The following is an 18329-nucleotide window of genomic DNA, read 5'->3' on the forward strand; positions in this document are numbered from 1 at the left end:
CATGATCTTTATTGATTTTTGGGATAAAGTATGTTCTACAACTTTACCTGAAAAGTTTTTAAAAAGGCAAATATACCATTTCATTACATTTTTACTCTATTTTCTCAAAATCCCATTACATTCACCCCCAAAACCACAAAACCAAACAGATTCAATTAAACTTAGGCTATAAACAAATATCTTTTCAAGAAAAAATACTGTAATTTCCTCACAGAAGCAAGAGATAAATAAATAATAAAAAATTTATCTCTTTTGCAACAACTTCTTGTCAACATTTTCAGATATGTATAAAAAGAAAAACAAATTTGAAATAATTCCTTATTACACAAGTTTTTGTGTTTTTCAGCTTTGTAGCTTCATAATAGGCCCATGTTGTGTCATTATTGCACATACAAACACATTGCAGTGTGCATTTTTCCTCTGGAAACTAAATGTGTGGTAGAATGAATTTACAAGCAACTGGACTTTCCTTTTATTAACTTAAAAAAAATGTGTCATTATACATTTTGTAGGCTATACTTTCTATGTTTACAGTTTTTCTCGATTGCTAACACACTATAACTGATTCATTTGGCCCAATTTTCCAAACCATTCACACAGTTCTCAAAACAAAGACACGTTTCATAAAACTTTGCACACACGTTCTAATTTGCTCAGGTTTTCTGCAAAACTTTGCACAAAAAAAACGCCATCATTTTGCACAGGTTTAACCATGTTCTCATTTAGAAAACACAAACACACAATATAACTAGCTCAAGAATCACAAAATGAACACAAATAGCACACATTTATCCATGTGTGAACCTTAAGTAGTAAGACTGATGACACAGCAGTCAGAATCTCAGGAAAATATGAACAAGAGCACAGGTTGTTTTGGAAAATGAATCCTGGTAATAGCATACAAAGAGGAATAGGAGGAGAAAAGAAAAATGAAGGGGATGAGGTCAAGGGTCATTTGTTGCTGATGAAATATAAAGCATTATAGGTGACCATGTTCTTGTGCATGGAATGATCATAAGGAAAGCTGGCCTGCAGGCTCATCTACAGTATGTTTTACACTACTTACACATTACACTTGAAGTACATATAAGCAGTATTTGAGATGAGAGAACTTTCACTATTCTTTGTACTGTAACTACTGTAGCACACTCCCTCAAACTCGTTACTGTTGAATTGATTTGTAGCCAAGTACTTTTTACAAGTATTTGTGCAGAACTGAGAGTCACCCGTCTAGGGGAGGCAGAGAAAGTATTTTCTCAGAATACTAGGAAACTGCTATAGTATAACGAATAAGGATATCACAGTACCAATACTCCACTGTGTGCACTTTGGATGGGTTTATTCTGAGCACAAATTCTGAGTATGGGTCACCATACTTGGCTGTATGTCACATCACTTTTACTTAATTATTTATTGCTGTACAGTAACTGACAGGATATTCCAATGTGTGTTTACTGTATATTCAGTTGTTTGTTTTTTGTACTTTTCTCTTCTAGTACAGTAAGATAACTTTACAGTAGTGTAATGAAAGTAAACTTTTAAGTAAACTCTTAAAATTTATTGGTGAATCGTACTGTATCTGCACAACTCTATTTATGCTGCATACTGTAACAGATATTGACTTGCAAGATGTTTCCTGTTTCCCACAAGGAGGTTTTTGTAACAGTGTTTTGAATTGATCTCACTAGTGTTCTCTAGTCAGGAAAATGCGTAGTCTGTGTATTTGACAGCTTGTGTGTCATCTGAGGCCAAAGATTAGATTCTGACAAAAGAGAATATGTTTTTGACTAAAATGTTTGACTTTGTTTGACCTGGAAGTTTGCATTTGCACAAGTTGGTGTGTAGTTTTGAAATTGTGTTTATAGTTGAGAGAAAATGGTTTCATGAATTGTGTGTTTGCAATCGAGAAAAACTGTAACAAATAAGGATATACTGTAATGCAATTTGGCTGTGGATGCTGAATGAATGAATGCATTTATTTATTTACAGTAACTGACAGTATATTCCAGTGTGTGTTTACATTCAGTTGTTTGGTCTTTGAACTTTTCTCTAGGGCTTTTCATCAACTTCAAGATATCTTTACAGTCGTGTAATGAAAGTAAACGTTTCTTAAAGTGTATTGCTGAATTGTACTGTATCTGCTGTAAACCGCTCAGTACTTATATTTCACTTGTATGTGTTATACTGACATCCAGCGGTACTAGCTTACTATATTACTACATCAGTGGACGGTGTTTACATCCGCATTAGGCTCGACAATCAGGAATATTGTTTTAATGTTTGACCTTTGCCTCTATACCAACTCCGTTATCTAGAACACACATTAAATTAAGCTGAAAAACAAATACCGGAAAATAATAGACAAGAAAAACTCAAACAGCTAACTTCCTGCCACACTCAATATGGCGGACTTCTGCATCCACATTTGAACTTTCGGACGTCTTGACATTCGTGGCAAAAGAAACCTAAACCGGCTGAATTACATGTAAACTTAAGCGATGGAAGAAGCAACAGATATGATTTCCCGCTTTTATTGTAAAATTACTTGACGCTGAATGCATGAGCGGTGCTCGTGCAGTTAAAGTTAGAGGATGTCGCGCGTTACAGCTGATCTGGTGTATCAAACACTTCTCGAGGTATGTTTACTAGCGAGGCAGCTATGGTTTACCAGACTGTAATTGTTAATGAGATAATAAGCGAATTAGGTTACCGGTACTGCAGTATTAAGGATGTCATACAGAACTAGATATTTTAGTATAGCTGTCAGGTCGGAAATCATGATAAACTCCCTTATAAATGATATTGTTTCTCCTTTCAGAATCTTCTGTCATTTTGTTTTTGGCAGTGGTGATTAATACCAGGTTACCACACGTTTGTTGTAAACACAATAGCTGTCGTAACTATGCTATAGGTCACCATGGTAAAATTTGTCTTGTTGAGGTTGTGGTGCATCAGGATCACCTTGTTTACTGATGACTATCTTCATATTTTCTCACTAGTGTAATTACTGTTACCCCAATGAGGTGCTTGATGACATCAAAGACGTGTCGATAGATTTTCCACACCTGCAGCTACATGTGGATTATTATCGTAAGTTTATCTTTGAAAGCACACCAGGGGTCTGGCAACAGATGTTTGTGAACCTGTGTAGTTTAAGCAGTATATGAAGTAGTGTGTGGCTGTCATTTCACTGTATGGGAATTGATATTGGGGCAAGTTGTCACATTAGGAAGTTGTCACAAGGCTGTCTTTAAAAATTAGGTCCAATCAAGCTATTTTAATTTAAAACTCTTAAAATGTTTTCGAATTCTGAACTGAAACGGATACTTCAATATCATAATTTCTTTTGCAATAACAGTGAACACAACAAAACCACAAGGGTTTGTACATGCAGACAAAAGACAATTTTAACCAAATTTCATTCATGTCAGATCAGGGCAAGTTATCACATGAATTAATGTTATAAATTTAAACAATAAAAAAAAATCCCTAAAACAGTAGTTTATGTTACTTCTATATGCCACTTTAAGACCAGCAAACATGGAACATGAAATTTCATGCATTTCTTTTTGTGTCATAATAAGTACTGTTTATATTTTGCTGAAAGGCTCTACATACCCCACAATTGGTTTCTTTTTCCCAAAGCTATGTTCAATACCATTTTTTGTTACCAAGTCCTAATGCTTCTTTCAGTATTCTTTGATGAATAGAAAGTTTAAAAGAAGTATTTAATTCAAATAGATTATTTAATTACTTATACAATGAATAAAATTATAAATGTCTCTACTGTTATTTGAGCAGTTTAATGAGTCCTTGCAGATTAAACATTTAATGTATTAATATTTTATTGATTCATGTGTTTAGTTATTTTTTATTTTATTTTATTTATCTGGCTCCAAAGTCCAAACTTTTGAATGGTAATGTGGTTATCGTTATGGTTTTTATTTTTGGTATGAATTGGCTTTGTTTGTGCCTATCCTGGAATAGACTTGCACTATACACTGACAAATATTCATGGGTGTACAGACTGTGACAAGTCCCTGTCTCCTATATAATCCATAAAAATAGTTTCAAAACAAGTGTCTAACTGCCATGTAGACATTTTGCTTACAGTGCACATTTTCTTGAATGTGTATTTCCTGAGTTTGGTTCTCTTCTCTTTCTTCAGTCTATCCCAACAATGATAAAAAGAAGTTGGTTTATTTGGGTGGCACCGTTCCTGTAACATATGAAGGTAACTGGTTTCTGTAGCTTTGCTATAACCTGTAATTAATCCCCTCCTGTGCTTGAAATTACTTTCTGAAGCTCATTAAATATGTATCATGTTGTTACAAAGGTGCTACATACAACATTCCAGTTTGCATCTGGATTCATGAGACCCATCCCAAAAACCCACCCAGATGTTTCGTCTGCCCTTCACCCTCCATGATCATCAATACTAAAAGCAATGTTGATGCCAATGGTCGCGTTCTTCTCCACTGTCTCAGCAACTGGAAGATTGTAAGTCATTTGTGTAGTTATTTCACGTTTACTTACTCAAAGTTAATCATTTTTATATTTCACTCTGGATTTAAATGTTTGATTTCCAGGGCTGGTCAAACTTGTCGATAGTTTTGGAAGAGATGATTGCTGCCTTTAAACGTGAAACTCCTCTTTTTGCCGCCTATCCAGTCCGAACCCCTCCAATAGATTCTCAAGAAAAACACCTGCCAGCTGAACTGGTAGTTCAACCGAATCCTGTTTCGTCCTATGGCAGGTCAGTGCTTGTTTGAGTTTCAGTTCAGTCGTTCTTATCAAAAGCATTTGACACTAGTATCTCAGTTTAGTCCCTTTTTAATGATCAGTGGATACTTATGTAATCTTCAGTCTTCCTTTTTGTTTGTTTGTTTGTTCTGCAGCTGGCCTCATACAGGCAGCAGTTCAGTGCAAAAAATGTCAACAGCTCAACATGGAGCATCCATCTCATCTGTCCCTCAGCATGCCAGCAACAGTAAACATTGATTTTCTCCTGAATACTAGTCTTGCATGAATTGTTCACTACTTCAGATTTTCAGTTTTATGAAAAAATATTTAGTGCTCTCTATATACCAATATTAGTGCCACATTTTAATATGTTGAATTAGTTTTTATTTTTATGTTGTCCATTGTTATTTTAGCTAAAGTGTTAGTAAGCTTTTTTCATTTTCATTTTATTTCTTTATTTTAAAATGTTTTATTCATTTTTTTTATTTTATTTTCAGTTAGTACATCAAGTTCAACTAAATGAAAATGAGAAATGTTGCCTTGGCAACTAGCTGATATATATATATATTTGTGCCAAATGATCACCACAGCTGAGTTTGTCAGAGCATGTGTGAATCTATGATCTTTAGTGGGTTGGTAGACAAAGCTGAAATCTCCATCATGGATGCAGAAAGCATGCTGATCTAATAAAATGTTTAAATTTATTGGTTTAGTGCCATAAATTGTTTCAGATTTAAATTTTTCTATTCCTGGCTAACCATAAGGTTTCTTTCCCTAGGCCTACCCGAGAGTAAAAAGTCCCAGATGAACCTGAATCAAGCCAGTGAAACAGAGATGAGCAGGGTAAGGAGATCATACACGCAAGAGCTGCTGGATTTCGGGATCACATTTGGTGCACAAGCTTTGGAGGCTAACCACCAAACAAACCCATTTATTTCTCCTGCCTCAGGTAATATGTTTTTGGTTTTTCAAAAATTATTCAGCTGTAATATTTTAAAACACCTTTCTTAATGTTTTTAATTAATTAAGGATTATCTCTGCTTCAGGTCCCACCAGCAATGCTTCTAATGTTGATGACATAGACGACCAGTTAAAAAACCTTCAATTACAAAGAGTTGTCAACATGTACCAGTTGCGCAACAGGGAGAGAGGTAAATAACACATCATTTAACAGTGTTTTTTAAGACTTTGTGAAGCAAGTAAAAAATAGAGTTTTGGGGAGACAAAATTAACTTGCCAGTGTTTGCATTTATAATTTTTCCATAAAAGAACCTTTCTCTAAACTAAAAAAATACCATTCATCTACAGATTTTTGTTCAATCAAATGATCTCTACAGTGAAAATGTCCTTTTCATAACAAGATTTCAATAGTGCTCGCCCACTTTTTTAGCAGCCTTGGTTCAGAAGTATTTTTTTCCATAGAGATTAAAAAAAAAAAAAAAAAAAAGTCTTCAATAAAGAGTAAACCTGAATCAAACCCCAACCAGCTACCAAGTGAATCACAACATTAGACACTTTGAAAACTGGACAAAAAGACATAGGTACAATACTGTGTACTTGACGACTTTAATGAGAGAAAGAACTACAATTCAATTTGCAGTGCTTCATGGGAGTTTAGGAGGGGGCCACTAAAGAGTTCCTTCAACATGATTTGCTTGTTGCAGTTGTCTGAATGGTGCCTATTTATTTGTAGAATCACTGGTCAGGTAGTTTTACACTGGAAATTTGACTTTTTACCATGATTATTCGTAAATTAAGTTGAAATAATACCGTTTGATGGCTTTAACAAAAGCATATACTTTCGAATAAGGACCTCAAAGAAAGCTCAACGCAGGTCTTTCTTAAACAGTTTATAAGGCATTGTTAAAAATCAATTACTCTGTGGAGAAAATCAATAGGATTTCACTTCCGGAACCCAGCTGAACTGAATGGGATCAATGGGATTTCACTTCCGGAACCCAATTGTCTTCTGTACCATCATTTGCGGACTAAAAAGTAGCAAATCAAGCAGCTCAAATATGTTCCACACAAATCCAGTCAAAAATACATTAACGCAGGAATCATCCAGCAGTTTCACTGGATCTATAAAAAAATTATAAATGAGCTAGACATCCAGTTGCTGGATGTACTTTTCATTATCTGAATTTAAAAACATATGTATTAAACATATGTTCAGCGTAGCATGTAAATGATTATTACACAATGCAATGTTACACTGAACTAAAACAGACTTAAATTTTTTCATGAAGATGTTCATCATACTGGAGGAGCGTTGCAGGATTGTGGTGGTGAAGTTCATTCAGGCTTAGTGGATGACCGTCACAAGGTGGTGGTGAGCAGGCTTCCTGTGGGCGTCTCTCCCAGCAAGATGAAGAACAAGCTCACTATCTTTATCCAGCGGAGGCAGAATACAGGAGGAGAAGTTCTGGATGTCAAGTGTCCTGCAGCACTGCCAGACCAGGCCTGGGTGCTCTTCAGACAACAGAGAGGTACTATGGGGCATCACTGATAACCTCCACTAAAGAAAAATGTACTGGTACTATTTCAATGAAAGATTTACTGTTTATTTTTTTATTTTTCCAGATGCAGAGCATGTTCTGAGGCATCCTGACAGGGTGATTAGCATTAATGAGCAGCAATTTCCTATTCAGCTGAAGAGGTTTGAAGACATGGAGGTAAGAGGAGGTCAAATCAGGATAGCCCTTCAACGTTTTTTACTCACTCATTTTGTACAGGATTGCACTACACAAAGAACCTACTGTCAGATCCCAGGTGGTGTCCAAGGTGAGAAAGCTGAGATGTTTAGGAGTATTTTGAGTCTGGAAGGGTGCAGTTTCAGCTCTACAGATGTCCTGGAAGCAGTGCAGTCGTGCCGAGACCTCCCCTCTGCCCTGAAATATCTCTGCCATGATTGCCCTATATGCCAGGAGCAAGTTTCCTTCAACAGGGTGAGAATAAATTAATTGTGTTCGACCTAAAATATGGAGCCACATGTACCTCAAATTATTATGCATTATAGGTACATCTAAAAAAATTAGAATATCATGGAAAAAGTTCATTTTTTCTTGTAACTTATTTCAAAAAGTGAAACTTTCATATATTTTAGATGCATTACATGTAAAGTAAAACATTTCAAAAGTTTTTTGTTTTAATTTTGATGATTAGAGCTTACAGCTCATGAAAGTCGAAAATCAGTATCTCAAAAAATTTGAATATTTACATTTGAGTTTCAATAAATGACCATCCCTACAGTATAAATTCAGGGTCTCTCTTGTTCTTTGAAACCACAATAATGGGGAAGACTGCTGACTTGGCAATGATCCAGAAGACGAACATTGACGCCCTCCACAAAGAGGGTAAGTCACAGAGTGTCATTACTGAAAGCGTTGGCTCTTTACAGAGTGCTGTATCAAAGCATATTAAATGCAAAGTTGACTGGAAGGAAGAATTTGGGTAGGAAAAGGTGCACAAGCAGCAGGGATGACCGCAAGCTTGAGAATACTGTCAAGCAAAGCTGATTCAAACACTTGTGAGAGCTTCACAGTGAGTGGACTGAAGCTGGAGTCAGTGCATCAAGAGTCACCACGCTCAGACGTCTTCAGGAAAAGAGCTACCAAGCCACTTCTGAACCAGAGACAACGTCAGAAGCGTCTTACCTGGGCTGTGGAGAAAAAGAACTGGACCACTCAGTGGTCCAAAGTCCTCTTTTCAGATGAAAGTAAATTTTGCATTTCATTTGGAAATCAAGGTCCCAGAGTCTGGAGGAAGAGTGGAAAGGCACAGAATCCATGTTGCTTGAAATCCAGTGTGAAGTTTCCACAGTCAGTGATGATTTGGGCTGCCATGTCATCTGCTGGTGTTGGTCCACTGTGTTTTCTGAAGTCCACAGTCAACGCAGCCATCTACCAGGAAATTTTAGAGCACTTCGTGCTTCCTTCTGCTGACAAGCTTTATGGAGATGCTGATTTCATTTTCCAGCAGGACTTGGCACCTGCCCACACTGCCAAAGTTACCAAAAGCTGGTTCAATGACCATGGTGCTACTGTGCTTGATTGGCCAGCAAACACGCCTGAGCTGAACCTCGTAGAGAATCTATGGGGTATTGTCAAGAGGAAGATGAGAGACACCAGACCCAACAATGCAGATGACCTGAAGGCCGCTATCAAAGCAACCTTGGCTTCCATTACACCTGAGCAGTGCCACAGGCTGATTGCCTCCATGCCATGCCGCATTGAAGCAGTAATTCATACAAAAGGAGGCCCAACCAAGTATTGAGTACATAGAAATGAACATACTTTTCAGAAGCCTGACGTTTCGGTTTAAAATATCCTTTTTATTCGAATTTTCTGAGACACTGAATTTTGGGTTTTCATTATCTATATAATATATGGGTTTCACTTTCTGAAATGAGTGACAAAAAATATTGACCTTTTTCATGATATTCAAATTTTTTGAGATGTACCTGTATATGATTTTATCGATATTTGATGATAATAATTAACACACTACTGTTCTAAAGTTTGGGGTCAGTAAGATTTTTTTAAATGAAATTAATACTTTTATTCAGCAAGGGATGCATTACTTTGATCAAAACAGTAATCGTAAAGATATTTGTAATGTCGCAAAAAATATTATCACATTTTCCACAAAAAATATTAAGCAGGATAAATGTTTTCAACATTGAAAATAAAAATGTTTCTTCAGCTCCAAATCAGCACATTATAATGATTTCTGAGGGATCATGTGACACCGAAGACTGGAGTAATGGCTGCTGAAAATTTGGCTTTGCCATCACAGAAATGAATTACATTGTAAAATATATTAAAATAGAAAGCAGATATTTTAAATTGTAGTAATATTTAACAGTAATAAATTCATTGTTACTGTATTTTAAAAGAATAAATGCAGCTTTAGTGCTCATAAGTGATTAATGCTTCTCAGGACTTGTTGTTGTATTTCACTGGGCCATTACATTTTATTTTGCATTTTATATAAAACTCTCTCTCTCTGGAACTAAGACATAAGCCATCCTTGTTGTTGAGCCCTTGTTGTGTCAATTTGTTTTTTACACATGTGGATCATGCACAGTAGGCTATCCTTCATTCCTAAATGTAGTATCTGCCTCTCTTTTCTTTTTTCAGATGGTCACCATGACACACTGCTCTTGCACATTCTGTGAGAGCTGTTTTAAGAAGTACTTCTCCTCTGTCATTAAGGAGAAGAATATAGTACATGCTGTGTGTCCCCTCTGTAATCTTCCTGATGTACAAAGAAGCCACAGGGAGGAGTCTATGGAATACTTCAGTTTACTTGACACACAGGTGTGGAGCTCCAAACATGTTTTTTTAGTTGGGTTTTTTTTGAGCATATGAAGTTAAATTTACAATATTAATAACTGTAAATGGTTTTGTATCTGTAGATCAGGTATTATTTGGACCCCCAGATCCATGAGCTCTTCCAGAGGAAGCTCAGAGACCAGGCACTGCAGGAAATGCCCAACTTCCGTTGGTGTGCACATGTAAGTTCTGTTATTGGCAGATATTTTATACAGTATAATTTCAGGTCTGACCATGATAGTGATTTATGTCTGTTTATATTTTTGTAAAGTTGTCTTTGTTTTTTAGTGTTGCTTTGGGCTCCTTCATGAAGCAGACAGGCTGAGGATGGATTGCCCTAGCTGTGGGAAAAGCACATGCTTTCAATGTAAAAGGCCGGTAGGTTTTGCCTTTACAAACAACAATGCTTTACATCATATGCCTTAGTCTTACAACATAAGTGTGAGGTTTGTATCTGTCATATAAAGTTCTGTGATGTAAGCTATATATTTTGCGGATATTCAAAACGGAATATTTTGTATAAATATTAACTTAGCAATTAATGAAGACCAATATTTACACTACTGTTCAAAAGTTTGAGACCAATAAGATTTTATCAAAAGTAAACTTTTGATTAAAAAGGTTTTCAACTTTGATAATACGAAGAAATGTTTCTTGATTGAAACTGTATTTTACAATATTACTGTTTTTATGGTTTTTGATTAAATAAATGCAGCCTTGTTCTTTTAAAAATGTAAAAAATAAATACATTTTAATAATGTTTCCCAATATATCTATGCAATGGCGGTGCATATATAAATGCTTATTTGTTACTAAAATCTAAAACATTATTATATAAATGTTATAGTTTCTGGGACATATTGAACAAACATTCTAGAAATAAAAAGTAGAATTTGGGTCTTTGAAAATGTTGGCCAGACATGTAAACATCTGAACTAAACAATTCTTACTGTTGAGCCCCTGCTTTGTGCTGGTACTTGTAATCTCATATTGATGGAGGCTGTTGATCTGGGTGTTTGTTGTCTAGTGGGCTCTACAGCATGACGGAATCTCATGCCAGAAGTTCAAAGAGTGGGAGCAACTCAACAACCCCGAGTACCAAAACTCAAGGCTGGAGCAGCTTCTCAGCAGGAACAAAATAGGTAAAACAAAAACTCTTACTGAAGGTTTGTGGTTCAAAGTGTCTTTTGGGAAATTTCCCAGGTTGTAACGTTCTCCTTGCTTCTTTCAGACTGTCCAAAATGCAAATTTCGCTTCTTCCTGGCCAGAGGAGGCTGTTTGCATTTCAAATGCACTCAGTGCCAGCATGAATTCTGCGGAAGCTGCTGTCAGCCATTTAAACAAGGCTCTGTAAGTTTAGTTCTCTCAGCAGTCGTCATTATAGTTTCCACAGAGCTCTGTATCAATTAATGAGCATATGTTGTCCTTGCAGGACTGTACTTTTTCTACCGAGTGCAGAGCTAAGGGGTTACACGCTCATCACCCTCGAAACTGCCTATATCATCTGAGAGACTGGAGTGTCCCGAGACTACGGACCCTGTTGCAGGTGGCAGACCTCTTTACTGTGGTCTAGCATAAACAGGAAGCCACCATTATACCCTGCCACAGTTAAACTGGCTAAACTACATTTATTTGTCTTTTCAGCACTATGGGTTATCACATCCTCTCATGTTCAGCCCCAAAAATACAGCGGGGAGACACTCTAAAGGTACATCTTCTGTTTTGACATGTGAATATTGTATGTTCAGGTTAATGATGCACCAAAATGTTGGCACCTGAAAATTTTCGTCCAACATAGCAATCTTTTGGTTCCGCCGAAATAGATTTGGTGACCTTTAATTAGCATGTTGACTGTTCAATTTTGGTGTTCCAATAACAAAATGAATTTAGCTGCATCTCTAATTTAGATGTGTCACAGCACAGTTGAAATACAGTACATGTTTATGTGTCCCTTGTAGGTATTTGTGGCGTAATGGAGTTCCAAGAATCAGGAGCTGTGAAGGAGGAGCCATGTGGACAACCAGCTCTCCCAGAGTACAGTGGTTACTGCATGTAAGGAACGCTTATTCTTTATCATTCACTGAACTATGTTCTTCTATAAGTACAACAAACTGAAGAGATTTTCTTAAATGTTATGCTTACTTTTAGGGTACATTATAAAGAGTGTCTGGTGGAGCTAATAAACAACAATGCATTAGACCCTGTGGTACTGTTAGATGGTGTAGAGTTGAGGGCAGAAATGGACCGCTGGAAAGTGCCTGTCCCAGACAAGCAACCTTTAGAACCAGATCAACGGTACGAGGACAGACTTCGGCAGGTTAGTCTGTAAAATAAAACCTCATTTGAGCACTGTATTGTTAAACTGTCAAATCCTGTTATTTGAGATGATAACAGTTATTTCAATCAGAGCATAAACCATATCTTGTGTTTTGTGTAAATGTAAGTTTTATAGAGTTGTCTACACAATAATATGGGTGGTGGTGATGGAGGGGAGGGTTAACTGCACCAAACTACTGAATGCACCATTAAAAAGATTACATATTAAAATATTAAATATTATTACATATTAACACTGACATTAAGTCAGTAAATTTGATGATTGTGAATGCTGTTTCTCAATATAAAGTGTTGTATCCTCCCTTCTCTCCCTTCAAAAACCTATTTTTCTTTGAATATTACTCTTTAGTTCTCTGTCTGTAAGTTGTACCTTGTTATGGACCTCTCTGTATCTCTAACCTAACTGTGTATGCAACCTCTGTATATTACTTCCAGTCCTTGGTATGTGTACTGTGCTTTCATGTTGACGTTTATTTGGTTCTGTTCCTTAAACCTGACTTTGTAAAGTAACCTTGGGTGTTGGAAAGGTGCTCTATAAATAAAAATTATTATTATCGTTTCAGATCCTAAAACAGAGGGTTGGTCTGACCAGTTGGGCAGCTACTGGATTGATGGCAGCTGCTCCTCCCACACCGTCACCTTCTTCTCCTCCTGTGGCTGGAGCTCCATGGTTCTCCATCTTAAGCCGGGCCGTTCCTGAGGACTCCCAGCAATTACTGCTGCTGAATGATTGAAGAGCATATTAGAGCACATGGACTTAATATGCAACTCTCCTGTCATTGTTAACATTAACATAGTGACATCTCTGGATTCAGCCAAATTGTTTTTCAATACATTATTATGAAAAAAGAACGTCTGTCTTACCCCTACACAATTTTAATGTAATGCCAGAGGGAAATTATGCTTAAGTATGAGCAGAGAAACCAGCAATGATGCAGGAATTTTATCAATTTTTACAATATGAGCACTGAAGTTTCTGTATCATACTTAATATATTTACAACACATTAGTTTTTGGCTTTCAAAACTACTCAAGTTCTCTAATTGTTGGCAGTGAGGATCTACTTATACTTGCTCTAAGTGTTTTATATAAATTGTGTATTAAATCGGCTTTATACAGTATATGCATTATACTGGGCACAAGTTTGCACTTTTGACCTTTGTGAAATGGGTGTTAGCATGATCCATAAGAGGTGTGAGAGGTTATGTGTTGCTGATATTGCTGTTATTTTACTGTGTGAATAACTGTGAATATAAAACATTTATTTTCTCACAGCCTCATTTTTTCTGTTTACAAAATAGCATGGCAATTAACACCTAGCCTGTGTGTTTGTGTTTTTGTGTATTTTCAGCCGCCAGGAATATTTGTGCTTTTGCTTTGTATTTCAACTTATTCGGTTGAGCGTTATTCCAAGAGAGCTGGCACTAGGACTGTTCACATTTTTTAACATCTCCTGACAGTGTTGAAGCACGCTAGACAGCCATACTTGGGCTCTTTGTGCAGGTTAAATCGTTACACCAGTAGGTAGGAGGTTGTATTATGAGCGAGTCATTTACTCAGCTGATTCATTCAAGAACACTACTGTGTGGCATTCGGCATTTAGTGTTGCAAATATAGCGAATAATATTGCAAATAATATTTTTTCCAAAAATCAACTTCTTGATCTGGACAAAGCTTATCTGGTGTCAGAGACTCATCTGTACTGCCTTACAAGCATGTTTTATAACCCAAATGATATTTTCACATGTAAATATAGTCCTAATAACACCACAAGCATTGTCTTTATCCAAGTTGTATGGTGATTTGGTCAGACTTGCAGAATAATAATTATGTTATTTTAGTTTTTTTAGTTATTTATTTTAGTTCAGAGCAGATTGGAAGGAACAGCTGGTTTATTTGGAATTTGGGTGTGTTCTAATATAGCAGCATGTGAGCAAAGGAGAGAAGCAACCTAACCTTAAGAGCTGACACTATGCTGTTATGTAACATAATGACGACGCCATAAATATGCTAATTAAATATGACGTAGAGCAAGCTTTGGTTACTTTCTATTGAAAAAAAGTTGCCATCGTTTGAAACTTATCTTAGGCATAGCAAAAATAAACAAATAATGTTAAGTTATTCATTAATCTCAAGTTATTCATTATTAACTTGTTTATTGAACTTGTGTATAAAATACAGTATTACTAGTAAAAAGCTTTAAATATATTTTAATGACAATGAATATTGACATAGTAGCTCAACGTGGGGAAATGTTTGTCATTTGTAATTTACCATTTGCACACCGCATTTTTCAACATTGTGAGACAAGTCATACACAACCTAAAAATTAAATATTGAAATATTATTTCAAATGTACTAATGTAGTATATTTCAACAGGACAGGAGCTTTTCTTCAAAACCAGGTTTATTTGATCGGGTTTACAGGTGCATCGTCTCTAACAGCTGAAAAAGCCTCAATCTCTTTAACGATTCTTTCTCCAATTATATTGTTGTTAGCTGCCAAAACTCTTCTAGACATCAGATCCATCGGGCCACCTGAGGACAATTTTGGAAAAGTTGATACACAAGAATCTAATACATAAGAATCATATTCAAATTCACTAAAACAAAGTAATGTCTTAAAATATATTTTGGAAAAACAAACCACTGACAAAATTTGAGAAATTATATTGTTATAAGAGCGTTATCCTGAACTGAAATGGAAATAATTAAAAATTGTAATCTGAAATAAAATACATTATAAAGACCAGATGGAGAAACTAACTGACATAAAATAAGTTTAAAGTGAAGTACTAAAATGACTGAAATACAAATAAATGAAACTTAAATAGGACAAAAACAAACGTCAGAAGCACATAACATTGCTAAAATTAAAACTCAAGTACATAAAAATAACAGCTAACTAATACTACAATAACACAATGTAACAACTTAAAAGAGCTGTCTTTACCTTCAACGTCCATAAGAACTCCTCCTGCCTCTGAGACTATGACAGCCGCAGCCGCCACATCCCAACAGTGGATCCCAATCTCATAATAGGCCTCGACACAACCAGATGCTACCAAGCACATGTTGATGGCAGCAGATCCAACGCCACGTATCCTTTGAAATAAAACTGAATTAATATTCAAGTGATATCTGTTGACGCACATTACAGTATAATGGTAGAGTACAAAGTATTAGAATAATTACATAATATTACATTTAAGGGCAAATCTGTTCCAGTGAGGCTGTGTGTGAAAGAAACCTGGCACATACCCATGGACTGGCAGGCATAAGATTTTCCTCATGCTAGAGAAAATCTTATCAACGGCATCAGGGTCTCTATTAGAGCCAAACTCTGTAGCGATGATTGACTGGTTAATCTCTGTTAATGATGAGGAAACAATTAGAGAATTACGATGATTGCCAGCAAGCAAACACGGAATGCTCAGAAGAACAGTTACCTTTTTGGTCCGACACTTGCAGCAGCTGTCCATTGCAAAATGCACCCTTCCCTTTTCGAGCCGTGTACATCTTGTCTTCTATGCAGCTATAAACCACACCAAACTCTAACTGCAACAGAAGAATGAGTCTGACAGACGCTCTTCCCACTGGATGAACTTCCAACCTTCCAAAGGCATGATAAATGAGCAAGAAAACAAAGTGGGAGCAGAGCGGCAGTTTCCGATTTCATCTCACCACGCAAAGATCTATTACTAGTGCTGTCACTTTGTTATTCTAAAATTAAAGAGAGTGCGTTTGAAAGCAAATGATGCTTACCATTTTGTTGACAGCAAAGCCAATGGATATAGCAACAAATGGATATCTGTACAAAGAAAAGCATATTTATTTTTTATAGCTCATGCTAGAAAAGTGAAAAGTCTCAAAGTATGAAAATTAAACAGGTAACTGATTACCATGTCTCACTAAGGGTTTAAGTCATTAACATTCCTGACATATGCCAGTGGAGTCCAAAAAAATTAAACCATATTAATAAATTCTAATTTTAACCTAATATATATATTTAATATTTAATATATATATATTTAATATGTATATAAAATAAAAAGTTTTAGGGGAAAAAAATAAATAAAATAAAGTTATGGGTGAAAAAGAATAAGAAATGTTGACTCAATTAACTGTCACTAAAATTGTCAAGCTGATAAAATAATTTGTAACTAAACAATTTAAATATTACATTATTCTCAATTTTCATTTTTTTCTTTTTTTTCATTTTTATTTTTTGCATTTACCTTTTATTTAATTTCATTAGTGGTCTGAGACATTCAGACTCCAGTGTATCAGTGAATAAAATGTTTACCCATGCACAAAGTTAGTGGTCCCATCCACAGGGTCAACAATCCATGTTGGGTTTTCAGTCAAAACACAAGGTTCTCCCGCAGCCACTGACTCCTCACCAATGAAACTGAAATACACAGGAGCAGTGCTGGTCTATTCCCTTTACTTCAGATCCAATATGCCCTATCTAGGAACTTATACTGGGTGTATAAGAAGGTTTAAAGGTCTTCTGACCCTGTGTTAGTATGAAGGACAAAATACCTGTGTTCAGGAAACTTCTCCTTCACTGACGTAATAATAAGTTGCTCCACATTCTGGTCTGTTTTAGTGACCAGGTCAACAGAAGAGCTTTTGCACATGATCTTCAGGTCATTCTGCAAAGCACCTCTTACAATCTGACAAAAGAGATAAAAAGGTTTTAGTAAAAATGACCACAAATTACAAGAGCTGTTTAAAAAAAGAATGATGCTATCTCACCTCTCCTGCTTTCCTGGCCAGTGTCACAGCATGGTCCATGGCATCCTGCCAAAGGTCAGGCATTGTGCCTTTATATAAGGACCCTCTTTCTGATCAGACATAAAAACATATTACTGTCATCAATTTCAGACTTCAGCTACAGGAACGCTGTAGCAGGTTGCACTTGATAAACTACTTCCCTATTTGAGGAAGTAGTTTGTGTTTCTGATTAATTCCATACTTTTACCACTTTGCTGGCAGTCCCTTAATAACTGCACACACTCCTTATAAAGTGTTCTTCCTATAAATAGGCATGCAACTGCATCTCTGACAACTTAATAAATGACAATATTAATTTGATCTTTTGTAATTGTAATATGTCAGCTTTTCTTCACCTGAAACATGAAATTATATGAAATCCGAACATCCTATTTCATGGAAATGTACTTGAGAGCAACGGAAACCCAGTCATATCTGACGGTACTTTACCATTTGAAGTATTTTTATGAGCCTACATATTCATCGTAAATAATTATATGACTATGTGCAATGATATAAGTTATATGACAGATGAATTCTAGTTCATCTTTAGTGAAGATGCCGCACAAATCTGTTTCCTTTCCTTACTTGACCATTTATAGTAACGCCAAATATTTTAAAAAAAATCATGCAAACAACGCATTTTGATCTACACACATATACTCTGACATTTTAAACATGTTCAAATCTGACAAAAAAAAAAAGAACCACCCAAAATTCTTACCAATGACCGGCGATATGAGTCAAGCTGTCAGATTGGTGTGTTTCCGGGTTCTTGGGGGACCAAACGAGATTAACCCTAACGTCTGGTTATTTTCAGAAAACAATGAAATATCCCACTGCCACTTTTTTAACTAGGTAATAAATACTATACGTGTCGATGTTGTTAACCACCTACAGATTTAATGTTTTCCTAAAATTATCTTGCGCATGCGTAGTATGTACTTTCAGCATCCCGGTGTCAAAATAAAAGTTCATCAGTCCACTTTTTTTTTTCTTTTTTTTACAGATTAATCTTAATAAATAACACCCAAGTAAGAATTTTTCATTCATGAAAGAGACATGAACGTCTTCTTACCTCTTTTTATTGTTGTATTACTTGTATTGTAATGAATGTTTTCCTAACCTAAAAGA

General features: G+C 35.9%; 2 protein-coding genes across 4 annotated transcripts; one reads left to right on the forward strand and one right to left on the reverse strand.

The window, feature by feature from the left end:
* Window positions 1–2392: 2392 nt before the first annotated feature.
* On the forward strand, window positions 2393–13690 carry LOC306881117 (uncharacterized protein). Of its 3 annotated transcripts, none has more exons than XM_079435033.1 (21): window positions 2393–2636; window positions 3000–3090; window positions 4169–4234; window positions 4337–4500; window positions 4590–4756; window positions 4899–4990; window positions 5522–5692; window positions 5790–5894; window positions 6993–7232; window positions 7327–7358; window positions 7479–7691; window positions 9885–10064; window positions 10163–10261; window positions 10368–10457; window positions 11107–11221; window positions 11311–11429; window positions 11512–11625; window positions 11724–11787; window positions 12038–12131; window positions 12228–12396; window positions 12980–13690. In XM_079435033.1, exons 1-21 carry the CDS (start codon window positions 2592–2594, stop codon window positions 13148–13150), a joined length of 2601 nt encoding a protein of 866 aa, XP_079291159.1. In that variant the 5' UTR covers window positions 2393–2591; the 3' UTR covers window positions 13151–13690. The 3 variants fall into 3 exon arrangements, with proteins under 3 accessions (XP_079291159.1, XP_079291158.1, XP_079291157.1); XM_079435032.1 differs by having other exon boundaries at window positions 2394–2636; window positions 7327–7418; window positions 7509–7691; XM_079435031.1 differs by having other exon boundaries at window positions 2394–2636; window positions 7327–7691.
* An 841-nt stretch (window positions 13691–14531) lies between these two features.
* LOC306881891 (inositol monophosphatase 1-like) lies at window positions 14532–18150 on the reverse strand. Its single transcript, XM_079436240.1, has 9 exons — window positions 17920–18150; window positions 17178–17266; window positions 16962–17095; window positions 16723–16827; window positions 16182–16227; window positions 15866–15974; window positions 15678–15786; window positions 15370–15521; window positions 14532–14954 (listed from the first exon to the last, which is right to left on the reverse strand). The coding sequence occupies exons 2-9, from the start codon at window positions 17238–17240 to the stop codon at window positions 14824–14826; spliced, it is 849 nt and encodes a 282-aa protein (XP_079292366.1). The 5' UTR covers window positions 17241–17266; window positions 17920–18150; the 3' UTR covers window positions 14532–14823.
* Between the last annotated feature and the right edge of the window lie 179 nt (window positions 18151–18329).

This window comes from Barbus barbus (genome assembly GCF_936440315.1).
Source record: "Barbus barbus genome assembly, chromosome: 15".
Lineage (NCBI taxonomy): Eukaryota > Metazoa > Chordata > Actinopteri > Cypriniformes > Cyprinidae > Barbus > Barbus barbus.